This window comes from Panthera uncia, chromosome D4, assembly GCF_023721935.1.
Source record: "Panthera uncia isolate 11264 chromosome D4, Puncia_PCG_1.0, whole genome shotgun sequence".
Taxonomy (NCBI): Eukaryota; Metazoa; Chordata; class Mammalia; order Carnivora; family Felidae; genus Panthera; species Panthera uncia.
Window position 1 is genome coordinate 74,521,447 of NC_064807.1, and position 19,649 is coordinate 74,541,095.

General features: G+C 45.5%; 1 protein-coding gene across 1 annotated transcript in view; it reads right to left on the minus strand.

The window, feature by feature from the left end:
• The window catches only part of LOC125921987 (astrotactin-2-like), a 92,527-nt gene that overhangs the window by 36,206 nt on the left and 36,672 nt on the right, over positions 1 to 19,649 (minus strand). The window contains exon 3 of the mRNA XM_049629837.1: positions 10,631 to 10,738. Within this exon, the coding sequence (XP_049485794.1) occupies positions 10,631 to 10,738 (108 nt within the window). The remainder of the gene's footprint in view (positions 1 to 10,630; positions 10,739 to 19,649) is intronic.

Consider the following 19,649-nt stretch of genomic DNA (forward strand, 5'->3'; position numbering starts at 1 on the left):
GACAGGCAGCCCTTCCCAGGTGCTCTCTTTCTACCTCAACAGCCTCCTAACTGGTCTGCCACCTCTAGTCTGCCCTCCTAATGGCACTTCCTCCACTGTGGAGAGAGTGATAGGCTTAAAACAGAAATAGGATGATGGCTCTCTCTTCTTCAAAAGCCTTCTTGGACTCCCCATTTCACATAGGTTCAAGCGCAAGCTCTCTCTGGCTCATGAGGAGATGCGTTCATGGTCAGCCCCCATGCATGCATCCCTCAGGTAGCAGCTTTAATGTTAGTTCTTCAAAGATGCCTATCATCAATTTCCCCATTATTTTAGTTCCGTCTTTTCTTGTTCAAAGGCACTTCTCCCCATTGGAAATGATATATTAATGTATGTATTTATTTGTGAAATACTTCTCTTCCTTCCCTTTTCACCCTTGCAAGACTGCAAGACTGATGAGAGGAGTCACATCATTGGTCTATTTGTTATGATATACCTGGTCCTTACCCTAGACTCTCAGCAGAATTAGGTATTTAGCAAAATATTAGTTGATCAAGGGAATGGATAAAAATGAATGAACTCGGTATTCAATGTCTTTCTTGATCCACTCCCAGCCTTTTTTCTCACTATCTTCATTCATATACTTATACTCCAGTGACACACAATTCCACTTAGTAATCATAAATCCTGAAAAGTGGGATTATCACCTTCATTTTTGAGAGGAAGAAACCGAGGCCTGGAAAGTAAATCAATTTGTCGAAGATCACCCAAAGTAAGAGTTGGGGACTAAATAAGGTCACGCGTGCAAGCATCTTGCAATGTGCTTGACACATAGCAGGCGATCTTGACTGGTAGGTTTCACCTCTTTATCTGGGAAAGAATTTTTGCAAGGTAAGAGAATCCTGGCCGTCCCGCAGGATTGCCAAAAAAAAAGGGGATGACAGAGTGTTCATGCTTGGGGCGGGAGGCAGAGAGTCGCAATCTCTCAGTGTAAGGAACAGGGGGGAAAATCCTGCTGAGCCTAGTTGAAAAACAAGAAAGCGAGAGAGACTGATTATTCCTTCTCGCTACTGTAAGCAACTAAAAACGACATGTTTGCTTTATCGCCTTTGGTCTCCCATTTGATTCCTGACAGCCGTCTCCCTCCCTTCGATGCAGGGCTGGGCTGTCAGGTGCTGAGCTGGCTGGCATCACAAAGGAGGAGGAGAACTGAGAACAGTTTAAACAATATTTCAGGGACCATCTCGGGCTTAGGGAGGAGTTTTTGAAGTTGTCTGCCTCCTTCATTGCATTCAAGGAACCCTCATTTGCCAACATTGCTTGATGTTTCTGCAGGTTGGAGAGAGGTAGTCTGGGTGGAATCTTTAAGAGGAAAAGAAAACCCAACAACAACAGCAACAACAACCAAACCAAAACAAAACAAAAACAACCCAATGTCTACTTCCTCTGAGGTTTGAGGGAAGGGAGAAAAGAGAGACATCAGACAGTGGGATTTTTAGCCCTTAACTATTCTGAATACATAATCTTCTCTTCTCTAATGTCTCAATAAATGGGGCCAAATGCAGGTGTAGATCAAAGCTAGGTTTCTGCATTCGACTGTTCTTTCAGTAAGAGAAATCCAAACTCCCAGTCTCATCTCTCCATGAGGGCAACTGGAATCTCTCCAGATGGTCTGCATAAGCTACTGGAACCATCCAGAGAAAGGTATCCACCTACTGCAAACCACAAACAGCTATCTACCAGACCGAGAGTTGTGATAAGAGGGAAGATCTTCCTAGAGGCTAATACTGGGGTGTGGTGACAACAGACTTTGGAACTAACCAAAATGGGGTTCAAGCTTCAGACCCGCAAGGCCATTTTGATTCTGTGACCTTGGAGAGGTCACTCTGTCTGCTGTTTCATTCTTTTACATATAACGCAAGGGCAATAACTGATCACGTAGGAAGTTTAGTGACTGGGCAATAGACTTGGCACCAAAGCAGCATTTAATGAATGGTTTCGATAGACTGCTACTCCTCTTAATAACTGTTACTCGAGCTCCTGGCTTGGGAAAGGGGGGATACACTCAATGGGGGCCCAATGGGAGCCCAATGCCAGAAGAGGAACAGGGATGTGCTGGGGGCTAATGTGTCAAGGAACGCATAGTTTTCTCAACTCTGGATGAAAGTTAGAATCTGGAAAGGATTTTATACCAATACCCATACCCCTGGACCAGGCAATCCCATGTAATGGGCCTGAGATAAGTATATGTAACTGGTGTTTTAAAAAGCTTTCCAAGTGATTCAGAGGTTTAGTTTGGCCATAAAACCACCCAGTTCCAACAGTCCTTACCACACAGCTGAGGACAGCTGTCCTGCTGTTGGCTCTGACCTGACCCAGGTTTCAGGACTCACTCCAGAGCGTCCAAGCTTCTACTTAGGCCCTAAATACCCAGTCTCCCCAGCTGACCCTGTCATCTATTTCTGAAAAGAGATCCAGTGCACAGAGCCTTGGACTTTGTGGCTTCCTTTGTCCTATTCTCAGTGCACGGAGTGGTCCTAGGGTAAATTCTGGATTGCTCAGACTATGTCTAGACAATGGTTGTGCACCCCAGCCTGCAGCTAAATTCTTCCTTCTTACTGACAGGTTCTTCTCAGTGATGTGATGGTAAATGCTTAACAATGAGCTCTCCAAGGAGGAAGGGGAAGCTTCCATTACTGTGTTTGCCAGTTTCCATGGTGTGAATACATCCACTGCAGCTGATGATAAGCTACCAAAGCGACATCACTCAGAGCAGAATTGGGAATGAAAAGCACAGTAGGCTCTTACAAATTGGTCTGGGTTGGTTCCAATGTAGCAGTGGAAGTTCTATCTTATGTTTTCCTACTGGGACCAAATACCAGGACTCCCACTGCTGGTGGTGCCCTGGGAAGGCTGGTCCCTATGGGCACCACTTTTGTCCTCCATATTGAACTACTTCTCAGTTCCTGAGTTGGTTCCGACCACTCTTATTCGTGGTCCTAGCTCTTCCCAGGGCAGATGGCCATGGAGGACTTAGAGTTGACGCCAGGAAGTTGTCCTGGATCCGATCAGCAGGCTTTGTGCATCAGCAAGGACAAAGGTATCTGCCTCTTGTCTCTAGCACATGCCTTGTTCTAGGTACTGCGGTACATGTCTCACGCGTTACCTCAATCACCTAATGGTCTGGTCAGATTTTAAAACCAAACCACTTAAGTGCAAATCCCAGCTCTCCTTACTCCATGGTAGTCTAGATCTCAGCTTCCTTATCTGTAAAATGAAGATGAAAATAATCCCATCCGACGGTACTCTTCCAAAGCATGTGGGGTGACGCATATAAAGAGCACAGACAGGTGTAGAGAAAGTTCAGTACATCACATACTGTGCTTCCTGTCTTGTCCTCTTCCTCCCTCCTGGTTGTCTACTTCTCTGTCAATGGACACTCAGAATAGTATTACCAACATGAACTTAGAGAGCATCCAGTTTTACTTCCTTGGTTGACAGAAAGGAATCAGAGGCTCAAAGTCTTGGTCAGTTCTCATAAACAAACACCTGGGATTGGAACCTTCCAGTAGTCATGGCACTTTGTTGTGCCAAGCACTTTGGTGCTTCCTCCCTCCATTCTTGTCTCCATCTTTCCCACCCAGCTCACCCAGCACCCTTGCTCCCTGGCTTTCCACCCTGTCCTAACCTGCCCCGGTTTTCCCCATCCCCATGTTGAGGCCCTGGGATCACCAGATAAGCCTACCTCTGCTGGCATGCTCTCACCTGTGGGCCCCCAGGTAACCTTTTGTCATGCTGTCTTCTGTATGAGTTCCTGCTACTGGGGAGGAGCAGACCAGATGGGTCAATGAGGATGGGGGAAATAAGGACTTTGGAGCCCTGCTTCTCTGTCCCCTCCATACCAGGACCACCATTCCCTCCCTCCACAGCTTGGGTACTGGATCACTCTTTCAAGGTCACTCTAGATACAAAGGCTTAGAAAATGATTAAATACCTAGCCACCAATCTTTGGTGTTTACCCTTTTCTGAGTAGAAGGTCCTAGAAGGGTGCCCTGCAGGCTAGCTTAAAGCATACTGCAGGTGTGCCTGTGGAAGAGGCTGACCTCAGGCAAGGCACAAGGACGCAAAGGGAAAACCCATATTGCAATGTCCCCAAGAGGTCAGCCCAAGCAAATTCATGTTCTTACTGAAAAGGTTTAGTCTTTTTTTTTTTTTCTAGAAGCAAAACCAATGTGCAGGTCAACACATTGGGAAAAAAAGGCCATGAAACCATGTGTGTCTGAGGCACTCATTTTGCTGTGCTTAACTGGTTACCATTTAATGAACGGTGATTGCAAGGCAGGCACACCCAGCTAAGTATGTCCTGTGCACACATGATCTCCTTTAACCCTCACACCAAGCTTAAGGAAGAACAGAAGGACTAATACTAGACTGATCTTCCTTAACCCAGGACAAACTGAGGCTCAGAGAAGGAAAGTGCCTTTCCCTAAGCCACACAGCTAGGAAACAGCAGACCAAGGGCTTGGACCCCTACCTGCTGTTTCTGAAGCCAAGAATTAGCCTAGAAGGACAACTGTTGACTTAATACTTTGGTCTGGAAATAATTTCAAACTGATGGAAAAGCTGCAAGTATAAGAACATCCGTACGGCCTTTGCCCAGATTACCCTGCTGTTAAAATTTTGTCCCATTTGCTTTGCCAGTTGAAAAGGCAAACACTGTCACCTTGGGGAAAAGGCTTCCCTTCCCTGAGCCTTTGTTTCTGTATACATAAAATGGAACGAGTCCTTTCTTTAGGAGTGAAAAAAATCCTGTGCTCTGAAAGGAAACAGTGGCTAAAGGATGGGGTGGCTCCTGTCTATTTCTCTGGCCCATGTGCCATTATTCCCCAAACCACAGACCTGGGCTCTTCCCAGTGTCTGCCATCGCTCCCATTTGTGCCCCCCTTCCCCAGAGCACCACGTAGCCTCTCCCCTCATAACGGGAAGGTACTGATCTGTTAAACTTTCATGCCACCCCATTCCCACTTCCCAGAGTCTCTGCTCCACCCTGGCATCCTCCCCTTCTATTTCAGGATGGTCTCCTACCCTCAAGCCCCAAAGGCGTCAATTTCTGCACATATGGCTTGAATTTTCCCTCACCTGTCCTTTTCCCTTAGGAGAGGATTAATCCATGTTTGCACATGCGTGCATGCAGGCAGGGAAAATCAAAAAGAAAAATTCACATATATCCATACAGTTTAGCAGAAAGTTGAGTTTATAATTCAAGAGTTCTTATCACTCACAGAACATCTCAGTTTAAGAATCACATAATTAAGGGGCACCTGGGTGGCTCAGTCAGTTAAGCATCTGACTTCAGCTCAGGTTATGATCTCGCAGTCTGTAGGTTCGAGCCCCGTGTTGGGCTCTGTGCTGACAGCTCAGAGCCTGGAGCCTGCTTTGGATTCCGTGTCTGCCCCTCTCCTGTTTCCCTGTTTGTGCTTGCTCTGTCTCTCAAAAATAAATAAACGTTAAAAATTAATAAAAAAGAATCACAGAATTAAAACTACCAACTAAAACAAAGATATAGGCAAAAGCAGGGGCGGGCAGCCATGCTCTGGTTCTCTCTGCTGGGGAACTAATTGGCAAAGCTTAGAAGAAAGTGCATGAGATTGGGAAGAAGAAAATGTGGGTTTCTGAAACTGGCTGGGCAACCAGCTAATGAGAAGACCAAAGTCCAAAGAGGGAGAGATAGTAGCCCAAGGCCACAGGGCCAACCGCACAGAGCCGGGCTGGGAGGCCCCTGCCGGGTGCTTGCACTGTTGGAACCATCCAGCAGCTGTAGCTGCTTTGTCTGCTGCTCAGCACTGTGCCTGGGGCTGGACAGGCCATCTGCACTTCTCATCTGGCCCTTCAATTATACACTAGCTTATCCTGATCAGCACTGCTTCTCTGTGTGAACTGCATCACCCCCTAGGAGATTATAACCACCTTGAGGCTTGCAGCCTAGGCCCCATTTCCCACAATGCCCAGCATCATGCTTAGTAAGGTTGTTTGTTTCATAAATATAAGTTAGACTCGAATGAGCTTCAGAGTTGGTAACATGAGGCACAAATACTGTTGTTTGACAGATAGGAAAACTGAGGCTTCAAGAAGACATGTGCTTGGCAAGGGTCACTAAGTGAGTCAGTGGTAGGGGTACAGACTTCAATACGTATCTCCTAACTCTGGGTCCACTGTCCTTCCGAGTGTCATCTCTGGTTAATAAAGGTGAAATTCTGCCCAGTGGGAACCTATCATATCCAGCTACTTCATTAGTTAATCCTGTGGGGTACAGTCAGAATTGTCATACCCCAAACAAGTGATGGATTGAATGATTATTTATTTGACCATACACAGACCTCTGTGCTTGATAAATAGGCTCCTTTAGGCAGCAAGATCATGCATGATAGGAGATCAGATTCATTACACAAAGCATTCTGAGATTTCACTCAAGTGTCCTGGACCAGTCCTACAAGTGAGGGCCACCTATATGATGTGGGGGTTTTAGGGTAGGGGTGAGCAAACTGTGAGCGACAGGTGAAATCTGGACCAGCATCTGATTTTGGACATAAAATTCCTTAGGACACACGTATATTCATTCATTTATGTGTTATCTTTGGAAGCTTTCAAGGTACCAGAGCAGAGTTGAATAGTTTCAAAAGTAACTGCATGGCCTGCAAGATGAAAAGGTTTATGAATTGGCCATTGATATTAAAAAGGTTGCTGACTCTTGATTCAGGAAATCTCACCAGACACACACATCTTGGTCTCTCAGTCCCTATTCCTCAGGTTCTTTGTCCCTCTTCCTGTCTGCCCACTCACCATATTGATTACTACTGTTCTCTGCTTATGGGTTCCACCTGGTTCTCCCAGACGCCTTTGAATGACAGTCCCAGGGCCCTTACAAAAAACCAGAGCCTCAAGGAAGCCAGGGTGGAATCTCAGACTATCATAAATCTCCTTTCCAGTCGCTCCTAGTGCCAAAAATGAAATTTCAGCTGACTTAAGTTTGGGTTCGGGATGTTTCCAAGGAAAGGGGAATGTGGGGAGAAAGGAAAAATATTCGGAGTCCTGGAACCTCCCATCTCTGGACTTGCACTCTGGGAGACAGGTGTCAACAGCTCTATTTTACATGGAAGGCGATGCCACTCACCCATGGCCACACCAAGGGGATGAGGTAAAGGCAGGATTCACAGCCAGGTGTAGCTGACTCTAGCACCTTCTACATCGACATGCTAGAGAGAGACTAGGTAGGAAAACCCCATTAGATGTTCCCTCTCTCCTCCCATCCCATGCCTTCTCTCGACCATTAGCTCTAGGTGTATCCTTCTCTGCTGGGGAACCTCCTAAACTTGTCACATCCCTTCAGATTGTACACACTCCAACCGTGCTCAAAGAATCAGGCAGAGTGGGTTTTCAACCTCAGGAGTTAGGCCCTCCTCCCCACTACCTGGCATGTCCTTCCGTGGAGGCCTTGAAGTACAAGAGCTGGGCAGCGCTGAGGCCTCAGTCCTGCTCACCAGGGGCAGACCCTTTTCTTGCACGTGGAAATGGAGTGAGCAAAGACAAGAGAGGCTGACAGAAAAGCAGCATCCGCCCTGGGCACTTATAATAATCCAGACACCGGGCCAAAAATTTCTTTCATTCATTCGTTAGTCGTCCATTCAAATATATTAAGCCGGTGCCCACCCCGGACCCATCCCCGTGTTAGGTGTTGGGGATGGGAAGGTAAGTACAGATGGCAATGTGCCTCTCCTTGGGGTGCTTCCAGCTCTGTGGAGGATACAGACATCACCCAGAGAACACACTGGTAAATAGAATATTAGAGTGGGGATGAAGTCTGCAGGGTAAGCACGCAGGAGCTACCACATAAGGAAACAGCAATCAGGCATGGGATGACACAGCGGAAGGCATACCATTTAAGTGGAGATGTCCCAGCGAGTCCAAGGGTGGCGCGGGGGGGTGGCTGTTCCAGGAAAGTTCTGGTGGGACAGATGTGGGAGTGCTGGAGAAGAGGCCTGGGTGGCAGGAGGACACAGAGCCCGGGGTAAATGGGCGGCCAACCACTCAACACATTCATCCGAAACGCAGAAGGAAGGACTGAAGGCTTCTTAGCCAGAGAGGCAACATGATCCCTACTTACATTTTCAAAATGATCACTCTGGCTGCAGGGTTGAGAAGGGACTGGAAGACACTAAGTGACATGGTTGAGAAGGGATTTTAGCTGTTTTCAAGCAAAGGATGGAGGTGATACCGACTGGGATGAAGGTGATAAAGAAGGGAGAGCTTGCTGCTGGGGGTTGTAGTTATAAAGATGTTCAGGCTCCAATTTAATCCTCACACTGACCCCAAGAGGGCGCTATCACTACCTCATTTCAAACCAAGAATACCAGTGGAGGTTCAGTCAGTTTAGCCTCAGAGTCTTGATTTCAGCTCAGGTCATGATCCCGGGGTCCTGGGAAGGGAGGGAGGAAAGGAGGAAAAGAGATAAGAAGTGAGGGATAGAGGAAAGGGGGAAGAAAGAAGGAAGGAAGAATCCCCCAGGAAACAGCTGGAGAAGAGAGGGGAGAGAGTGGTGGGGAAAAGGGCAAGAGAGGAAGAGATAATAAGGAGAGAAGAAGAAACAGAGAAAATAGAAGAGAACAAAGGAAAGACGGAGGGATGAAGAGAAGGAAGCCTGGAGACACGAAGGAGGGAAGAAGAGAGGAAAAGGGGAGAACAAGAAAAGAGAAACAAATTAAACAAGCAGGCAAGCAAGCCAGCCCAGGACACTGAGAAGGAAGAGGAAGACACAGTGGGAGCCAGAGGCAGAGGGAGGGAGAAGGGCTTGCCATCAGTGGACACGCAGAGGGACAGAGTGGCAGCCGTCTGCTGGCAGGAGGGGCCAGGAAGGAAGGTAGGAGAGGATGCATCCCAGCCGTGTCCTCCCCACCCTGGAAACACAGCCTGGCCTTCCGCAGTACATGGAGGCATTGGGCCAAACTGTTTATCTCCAATCTGGTGGCTCACATTTGCTTTTCTTTTTAAAGTTTAACTCCGATTTACAAGGGGCGTGCTCTGTGATGGATGTTTTTCCAGTTAGTTGTAAACAGCCCAGTCCTGCAGAGGAGACCCACTGACTTCCCCAGCCCTCGTTCTGGCTGCTGGACTGGGGGAGGGAGAAGACGGGTCAAGAATATCATCCATCACCAACTCCAAGATCCCCAACACAGCAAGATACCAGTGAGCCAAGGCTCGGGAAGGGGTGAGAGGCAGGCCTGATTATTCCAAGGCTGAGAAACCTTCTAAGCTGATGTGTCAGAAGAGATACTCCCCACACAGGGCCTGTTCGATGAAAGGTGCCAGGGTACGGGACATAAGGAAACCAACAATGAGGGCTGAACTCACATTACTAATGTCTACCTTAGGAGGTGCCATGACAAATTTTTTTCTGTAACTTAACCAAAATTCATCTCTAGGTCTATGAAGGCCATTTCACAGATGAGAAAACTGAGGTATAGGGAAGGTAGATACCTGCCTAAGAGCAAAATTTGCCCAGAGAAGCTACGTGACTCATGATCTTTGAATGTCCACCATGCATGCGTGGAATGCATGCAAACTGTTTCACGACGGAGATTCTTTCCCTCTTCCCTACCCTGGGTCCTTCTTCAGCCCACTTTGGTGCAGAGGTGAGAGGGCCACATGCCTTGATTAGTTGCCAGAGGACCCTTGCTTCTTCCTGGGCCTGGTCCAAGCCCCTGGATCGCTCCTTAATCACAAGCATGGATTACAGGCCTATGCCCCTCTGTTCTCTTCCAAGATTGCAACCTTGAATTTGCTATTTCCCCATCATTAGAAAACACTCAGGGATGAGGAATTACATTCACGGGTGAAATACGCTCTATTCTCCCCTCAGGAGTATGTGTAACCATCAAAGAACAATGGACATCAGCATCAAGGTTGTCGCCCTTTCTGGAGTGCCACTTCTGCCTCTGACGTCTCCTTACCTTTAGTGTCACTGAGAGAAATAATGATGCATCAATATGGATTTCATCTGTTGAAGACACAGTCCAGATAGTCAAAAGGAGTCGTCTTTATAGGAACCAACTACAGAACTTTCTCTCTGGTCCTGGTTGTCAGGTAAAGAGAATTTCCTGAACAAATGGTTCTAGCCCATAGACCCTGCACATTTTATTGCTGAGTATGTTTCCTTCTGGACTTTGATTGCTAAATCTCCGCATTAAATTGCCAGCTCCTTCTAAGAACTACACAACACAGGATGGCATAGATCACCTTGCATCGATCTAACCTGGGTTTGAATCATTTTCTTTATTCTTATTTTGCTTTCAATCTGATTCCCTTCGTTATTTCATTTCCTGTGCTGGATTTTATTTTTTAACTGCATGAACTTAAAAAAAAAATTCTTCCCCAAATCCTTTGGGGAATGACGTAGGACAGAGAGCAAATAAAGAAGCTATACAAGGACCATCACTGGTGTAGCCAGGGTTTCGGATGCCAGGCTGCATTAACCAGATCAGGACAAGGTTGGAGAAAAGCCGAGGTTTGTGCCTGAGCACAAAGTCTGCTTCCCAGGCATACGTCTTGCACACGCTAGTTCTGGAACCTTCCGGAACCTTCCCAAGGACTCCCTTACCTTTGCTGCGGCGGCGACTCCGGTACTGCTCCGTGTAGAACGTCAGCTGTGTTTCGTCATCTGCCTCTGAACCTGAAGTCCCCTTGGTTCTCCCAAAGCTGATTCCCCCTGAAAGGAACAACAATCCATTAGTCATAGAGGCCTCCTGGAGCTTGTTAAATCCCTCATCCGACCCAAAGATCAGCAACCCCATCACCAGACTTCTTTCTGTAAAATCCCAAGTGACCCAGAAGCTGGCATGATTTATGGAAGGAGTTTGGGCTCTGCAGCGAGGCAGATCTGGGTTCTAACCATGACGTGGTAGCCACAAGCTGTGTGACCTTGAGGGACACCTCCCCTCTCTGAGCCCTGGGTTGTTTCTTAACCAAACGGGGACAGTTGCTACTGACCTTGTAGGGTTGCTTTGAAGATTAAAGGAGATATAATATATAAAATATCTGGTCTGTGGTGGGTACTAACTGACAGCTATGTTTTTGCTTCATATGATGAGCCTGCCTCTAAAAAAACACTTCGGGTAACTTAATTTCATACACATTTCAAGCAAGTGCTTACTAGATGCCAGGCCAAGAGTGAGACACTGGAGAACCAAAGATAGATACGGCCCAGTCCGTGCCAGCCAGGGGATCGTAAGCTAGTCAACGAGATAAATGGGATCCTAAGGAGGCTTTAACCTAATTCATGGTTATGTTTTTCCACACAATGAGATGCTGAGAACATGGGGGAGAGCAATCCATCCCCACACGGAGGACCTGGGAAGGTTTTATGGAGGAAGGGGGATTTTAAGTCAGGGCTGAAAGGATGAATGGGGCTTCAGTGGCAGAAAATGGAGTTGCAGGTAAAGGGAAGAGCCTGAGCATCCCTGGGGACAGGAAGCGGGGTGGGCAGAGGCCATGCTGATGGGAGTACTGACTGGAAGGAGCACTGGAGCCACACGGTGGGAGTCTCTGAGGGCCACACTGAGGACAAGGGGCCTTCCTATGGGCGTCACAGAAGGTTCCAGGGCAAGAGGAGTTCATCAGCTGCACATGCCACGACAGATACCACAGAGGCCTCAGAGTGGGTGCCGCAGAGGGCAAGCAGGTGCAAGGCTCAGTGATCCCTTTGCGAGAGGCGACGAGGGTCTGGGTGAGGCAGGGGACATTGAGGATACAGAGGAAGAAAGGGGAGCAAGGGCTGTTTAGGGACACACTCAGGAACAGGAAGGCCGATGGGCGAGGCATTCACGCTACGAACAGTGGATTCCAAAAGTGATAAAGAACCAGAGGGATATATGCCAAAATACTAGGAGCAGTTAATTGTGCAGGGAGGAATACAGATAATTTTTATTTTCTCTGTGCTACACACACACACACACACACACACACACACACACACACACACACATATATGTAATCACTAACAAAAAAGCACAGAGTGTGTGAAGAGAGGGATTAAAGCATTAGTAAACTCTGTGCCCAGAGAGGATACAGTCAGGGGAGAGCTGCAGAGAGTGTTGGGGGCACGGGGGCGGGCAGGGGAGCAAAGGGCCTTTGTTTGGGGAAATTGCCTCAGGTACAGAAGCTTCAGACACTGACATCGATAGACTGTCTCTGGAGGAGACTCAAAAACCTAGTAGAAGTGGCTGTCCTGGATGGAGAAGAGGGTGAAGGTTAGGGATAGTGGGAGACCACTTTTCACTACAAATATTTTGTAACTTTTGAGTCAAGTGCCCTACAAACAAACCTATTACCTGTTTGAATATCTTACGCGAGGAACAGAAAAACATACATCAGAGGGAAACACTGCTCAACTCAAGAGAGAGTTTCCTATGTCATTTCCTCTATAGGGCATCTGAAATGGCATTCGGTATATGGAAACCCTGCCTGAGACACTCTGTCTACAATATGGTTACTGTGCATGCATTCATCCATTCCAGCAACATGCGGAATGATCTGTTTTGTGCCTAGATGTCTGTATGTTACTGCCTACAATCCTCATCATGAAATTCTCATAAGGAAAGTGTAATTAACAAAATAGATCATGAAAGGCACAAGGACCTGTGTGGGCAAAGTTACTTAGGTGCCAGAGGTCACACAGCTGATGAGTATGAGGATTCAGATTCAAGGCTCGTCTGTCCGGCTCCACATGTGAGCTTTCTAGATGCAAACTGCTTTCCTGGAAACAACTCAAGAGGGAACCTTAGGGAAGGCAGACGGTCCTTAAAGCATCAAGGCACCAAGTACTATGGTAGGAACTTCACATACGCCTTCCTATTCCAAACGAACAGTACTCCTTGGAGGGAGGTATATTGATATCAGCCCATTTTACAGATGAGGCAACCAAGGTTCAGAAGACAAAAGTGATTTGCTAATAATGAGTGAAGTAGGACTTGGTACCCACGTGTAACCGAGGCCAAGTTCAAATTTTCAGCCATTTGTGACACGCCCTTCCCAAATTAATGCTCTGGAAAATGGAAAGATTAATACCTGCCCTCTCCCTCCCCTGAGACAGCATGTTGTAACGGATGGGAAAAGTATAGGGGACAACAATGTCTGATCTTTGTCCTCAAATGTATCTTTGGCCTTGTCCCTGTCTCTTAGTGTAAACATCACCATTTCCCAGCAATTAAGGATAGGGCCTGGAGACAGCAGGAGACCCTAGATTCTGCTAGACACAGTCCCTCACTTAAAGGATCTCCTTTGAAAGGGAGATGGCATGGCCCTGTGGACACTCTGGAAGCAGTGGAAGAGCAGAGGTGTCCAAAATTCAGTTTTTACATTGCCACTGAAATATTTTCCTGTTACAGAAAAAGGGAAGAGGGAAAAAGGGAGGGAGGGGAAAAAAAGGGAAGGAAGGAAGGAAGGAAGGAAGGAAGGAAGGAAGGAAGGAAAGAAAGGAAAGGAAAAGGAAAAGGAAAAGGAAAAGGAAAAGGAAAAGGAAAAGGAAGGCTTTTGGTCATCTACACATAATTCTTGGCCAACAGGAAAATGAAGGCATAGGATAAAATAGTTGCTTTATGTGCAGGAAGCATCTGTCATACTTCCTGCTGTGTCTGGGGCAGCAGAAAAAAAGGGAGGAGTCTGTCCTGTCAGGAATCTACCTCCATATCCCCTTCAATTCTCTACCTTACCCCCTACTTAAAGCTTTACAGCCAAATCCTCCCTCCCTCCCTTCCTCTCTCTCTCTCATTTTCCTCTCTCATTTTCCTTCCTCTCCCAAACAAATGACCTATTATGTTCCTGCCATGGTGACCATGACAGACAGGAGTCGGTTCTTTCTCTATTGGGACAGTCTAGCAGGTGTGAGAGAAAGTCGCCAGACAATTCTAATACAATAATAATAATAATAATAATAAGCTAACTATTACATAGCACTGTCTCTGCCAGGCATTGTTTTAACCCTTTACCTGTACCGATAACTCTAGGAGGTAGGTTGCTACTTTTATTCCCTTTTTAATGGATGAGGAAATGAAGGCACAAGGGAAGTAAGTAATTGGCCCAGGGTCACACAGCTTGTCAGTAGCAGAACCACAATGCAAATCCAGGCAGTGACTGCAAAGTCTATTCCTTTAGTCTCTATGCCAGCATACAATAAAATATGAGCAGATAGCTCATGTAACAGCTATCCTTACAGGTAGCTGTAAGGAAGGCATTATGAACCTTGTCTTGCTGGTGAAGGAACCATGTTTCAGAGAGCTGATGGCAGATAGTAACTGAGGGAGCTGAGACTGAACCAGGTCTGTCTACCGACAAAGCTGGTCTCATGGCTAAAATAACCTGGGGAACTATGCTCGTGTGTGTGTGTGTGTGTGTGTGCGCGCGTGCGCACGTGTGCGCCTGCGAGAGTGTGCATGTGTGTGTACCCAGAGGCAGAGAAGTGGCAAAGCTTGACGATTTGATCTGAGAAGGTTAGCAGGTGTGTTACCTCCCCCAACGCCAGGGAGCATTTGCTGCTTCTCGCCACTCCTCTCCAAGGGACCACTGAACTTGTGCTCTTGGTAGGACTCCATTCAGGCTTCGCTAGATCCTAGTGATGCTCCACCATTCCACATGCCCAAGCACATGGAGATCACACCCCTGACTACCACGAAGTCTTCTCCAGTCCCTCCCCACTCCCACACCTCTGACCTCACCTCCTTCCTGTAGGTACCAAGCTACCATTCCCAAAGTAGAAGCTGAAGATCAGAGAGGTTTTCTCTCCACCAACCTGTCCAACAGAAATATAACGTAAGGTGCATATGTCATTTTAAATGTCCTAGCAGCCATTTTAGAAAGGGAAAAACAAACCAGGTTAAATTCATTTTCAGAATATGTTGTGTTTAATGCAGTATGTTAAAAAATCTTGTGATTTTATTATTTTTTTATTTTTTTTTAAAGGAGAAATCTTTTAGATTTCTTTTTTTTTTTTTTTTTTTTTTTTTTTGAGACAGAGAGAGACAGAGCATGAGCAGGGGAGGGGAAGAAAGAGGGAGACACAGAATCCGAAGCAGGCTCCAGGCTCTGAGCTGTCAGCACAGAGCCCGATGCGGGGCTTGAACTCACAGACCGTGAGATCATGACTTGAGCCGAAGTCGGACGCTCAACCGACTGAGCCACCCAGGCGCCCCGAAAAAATCTTGTGATTTTAATATGTAATTAACATAAGATTATTACTGAAATATTTTATATATTTTTTCATGATAAGTTTTAATAATCCAGTGTCTATTTTATGCTTACAGCATATCTCAATTCAGACTAGCTGCATTTTAAGTGCCCACTATATCAGAGCGCACACTTCTGGAGGCATTAGAAAACAGATATTACTAAGCATAATTAAGGGCCAGGATCCGAGTACAAGAGAGAGATGAGTAAGTCACAGACCCCACTAAGGTGTTGAATCTTTTTTTTATTTTAATGTGAATTGAATGAAAAATGGTGTAGCTCAGGTCCCATTAAAAGACAATAACCATTGTCTGTGCCCTCAAGCACTTAGAGTCTAGTAGGCTTCTACACTGGTTTCATCCATGAGCCAGGAGAGGTAATGGACTTTTGTAGAAAGACACCAGGGTACTGGAGTCAGGCAGGAGGTCCGATCTGAGGTCTTACTTATTAGCTGTGTGAGCTTGGGCGAGGTACCTAACCTCTCTGAATTCATCTTTGAAAGGGGGGGATAATAAACTCTCAGCTCACAGGGTCATTATGAGGGAAATGACATAATGTATGTAAACAGCATAAAGACCAAAGAAGTGAGGGGGAGGGCACATTCCTCATTTATTCAATACTTGTCTGAGTTTAACAGAAGAACAGGAAGTGCCACTGGGTGGGAGTACTAACTCCCTGTCTATTGTGACATCCTATGGAGGTGGCAGATACCCAAGTCATATAGCCTCTGAGTGTCCATATAATCTGAAGGGGACACAGGCCAATTACAGACTGACTTGGAAATGATTCAGATGGATAGAAAAGGGTCCCCTCTGCTAACATTTTAATATGAAATTGGTGATTTAGTGAAGTAAAGTGCAGCCAATAATTACACAGGAGTATTCAAGTATTTCCATTTAAGGGCTGAGAAAAAGGGAGAATGGCCTGAGACTGGCAAGAGAAGAGAAGACCCAGCAGCTTCTTTGTCCTTGTCTCATGGGCCCCTGGTTCCTCTGGTCCTGAAGGGTCTGGAATACAGCCTGAAGAAGACGAGCTAAGCACATTCTCTAGTGTGATAAGCACTGCTCTGGGCACTTTATATGAAGTAGCCCATCTACACTTCACAAGAGGCCCGAGAGGGAAGAATCACCTTGATTTTATTGAGGGGCATGCCAACATTCAGATTCTCAATGTTGCTTATCGGAGATCACAAAATTTGCAAATGGCAGAACTGCCATATTTGAACCTTACTTTGTCGGATTCAAAAACTCTCTGTTCTCATGAAAAGATGAGTCATTATTAGTCACTAGGGAAATGCAAATCAAAGCCACAATGAGATACCATTCCATATCCAGTAGGTTGGCCATAATCAAAATAATCAGAAAATAACCAGTGTTGGAGAGGATGTAGAGAAATGGTGAGAATGTCAAATGGTGTAGCCGCTATGGAAAAAAGTTTGACTGTTCCTTAAGAACCTAAGCCAGGGGTGTCTGGGTGCCTGGTTGGTTAAATGTCCTACTTCAGCCCAGTTCATGATCTCATGGTTCATGAGTTCTAGGTCCACATTGGGCTCTATGCTGTAAGCACAGAGCCCGCTTCACATCCTCTATCTCCCTTTCTCTGCCCTTTTCCTGCTCATGTGCTTTCTCTCTCTCTCTCTCAAAAAAAAAAATTTAAAAAAAAGCTAACCCCCAAATTACCACATGGCCCAGCAATTCTGCCCCAAGGCATTTCCCAAAAGAACTGAAGATAGGGTATTCAAATAAATACATGCACATGAATGTTGATACAGCAGTATTTACACTAGTCAAAAGGTAGAAACAACACAAATGTCCATCAACTGATGAATGGGAAAACAAAATGTGGTCTATCCTTACAATGGGATATTATTCAACCATAAATGGATGCTCATGCCTGCTACCACATGGACGGACCTTGCCAACGTTCTGCTAAGGGAAAGAAGCCAGACATAAAAGGTCATATACTATATAATTCTATTTATATAAAACATCCAAAATTAGTAAATCTAGAGACACAGAAAACAGTGGTTGCCTGGGCTGGGCAGACAGAGGAGAGGAATAGGGAGTGATTGCCAGTAAATATGAGGTTTCTTTCTGGGGTAATGGAAAGGTCTTGGAACTCCACACAGGTGACGGTTGCACAATCTTATGTGCTAGGTGACAATGAATTATGCATTTTAAAATAGTTAATGGTTGATTTTATGTTATGTGAGCTTTAACCAAAAAAAAAAAAAAAAAAAAGCCAAAACAAAGAGGCCTTCTGACAGGGAGGAGGCAAGTCAGGACACAGAGGGAGGACTTACAAAGCCATGTTGCCTGGTGCTAAGCTCAGGCATTCTGAGTCGAGACCCCTTGGGCCACCTCAAGTAATCACGACACTCACTCCTTTATGCATTCATTCATTTAGCAGTTATTGCCCAAGCACCCACTCTGTGCCAAACACTATTTGGGCAGTCAGGATAAAACAGAGAAGGCAGCAGACAAAAACTTCCTGAATTCCTAGAGTTCACTTTCTGGTGAGGAAGCAATTAAGATATTCCAGGCATGATGCTAGACTTTCTACATAAGAATCATCTCAATTTCACTGATAAGTAACCGAAGATGTTCAGAGGTATTTAGAGGCTTTCAGGAGGGCAAAGAGACTTAATGACCCACAAAGGACCTACCCTAGGTGTGCTCTGGGGCAAATCAGGGCATCTGAGCAATCTGGGAATCTTATTATGGGAAAGTCTAGAGCAAGATCAATGATCTTTGCTGGGTCTATGAGAATGAACTCCTTGCTCTTCTTTGCAAATCTGCCTTCTCTGACTGTGCTGCTCCTCCACAAACCTGCCGTGCCAGCCTCTGGCCGGCCCACCCCTCTGCACTCTATCTCCTGCGCTCTTGGTATCATGATGGATGGTGGTGACATGTTAAATTATTCAGGCCCCGTGTCTTCCTCGAGCTGGTGACAGCGATATTGCATTTTTAGATTGTCCAGAACTGCACCTGATAGAGAAATATGTAGCTTGGGAATGTGCAAACCCATCTGACCCCCCAACCATTTGGGGAATACAAATGGTGCCAGTTGCTGGAAAAGGACAAAAGTGGCTAAAACTTACTATGTATGCCCCCTCCCCCAAACCACACAACTCACAGCTGCTCTGAGCTCCAGGGCTAAACACAGATGTTCATAGGCATCTAGCACCTGGAGAGGCTCTGACCACAGTTGCTACTGGTCACCGGTCACCGCTATAGGCCAGGCACTTTGCCCAGAGGTGACGACAGCTATCCCTATTCCTCCTGATGTGCAAACAGAGGCAGAGACAGACTGAGCTCCTTATCTGTAGTTACACAGCCAATGAGTAGCAGGACCTGAGTTTGAACCCTGATTTACCTGATCCCCCAGGAAAACAGACTCTGCAGTACTCTTGAGATTCATGTTAAATTTTTATTTACTTAAAAAAAATTTTTTTAACCTTTGTTTATTTTTGAGAGAGAGACACCGTGTGAGCAGGGGAGGAGCAGAGAGAAAGGGAGACACAGAATGCAAAGCGGGCTCCAGGCTCCAAGCTGTCAGCACAGAACCTGACATGGGGCTCGAACTCACGGACTGTGAGATCATGACCTGAGCCGAAGTCAGACACTCAACCGACTGAGCCACCCAGGGACCCTCATGTTGAATTTTTAAAATAGATCATTATGGTTAAAAAAGTCTTTGTAATAAAATATAATTAAACCTGATAGTTAATAATTTCAGGGAAAAAATGGAAATGACCTACTAGAGGACCATTTAGGGGAGGAATTTAAACAAAAATGATGGCATGTCCTTAAAATAGACTTTCATGAGACCATTAAATACAGTGACATAAATGTATGTTTAGTGACATGCAAACCTCTCCATGATATATTGTTGGGTGAAAAAACATACAGAGAAGAAGGCAAAGAAAGATTCCACTCATGTGCATTTATACACACTTGCTCATATTTGCTGTGAATTCCACTGAGTGTAATAAAAAATGAACATATTTTAATTTAAAAAATAAAGAAGAAGAAAGTAAAAGTCAATCTGAGATGTTTACGATCTAGAGTTATAAAATAAATTTTAAAAAGCATATTGCAAAACTCTCAGTGTAAAACGACCCTATTCTGTTTTAAAAATACATACCCTCTAAAGCATATGAATATATGTATATACATACACATATGCATAAAAAGATATTGTAAGAAATATATTAAGGTACTTCAGTGGTTATTCTCTGAGTAGTTAAGATTTGGGGTATGTAAAATGTTTTTCTTATTGTTCATCTGCATTTTAGGATTTTCCTTCCACGAATATCTAATGCTTGGTAATTTTTAAAAAAACACTTAATAAAAGTTACTTTTTTAAAAAAATAAATTGTCTTAATGCTGCAGTTTATG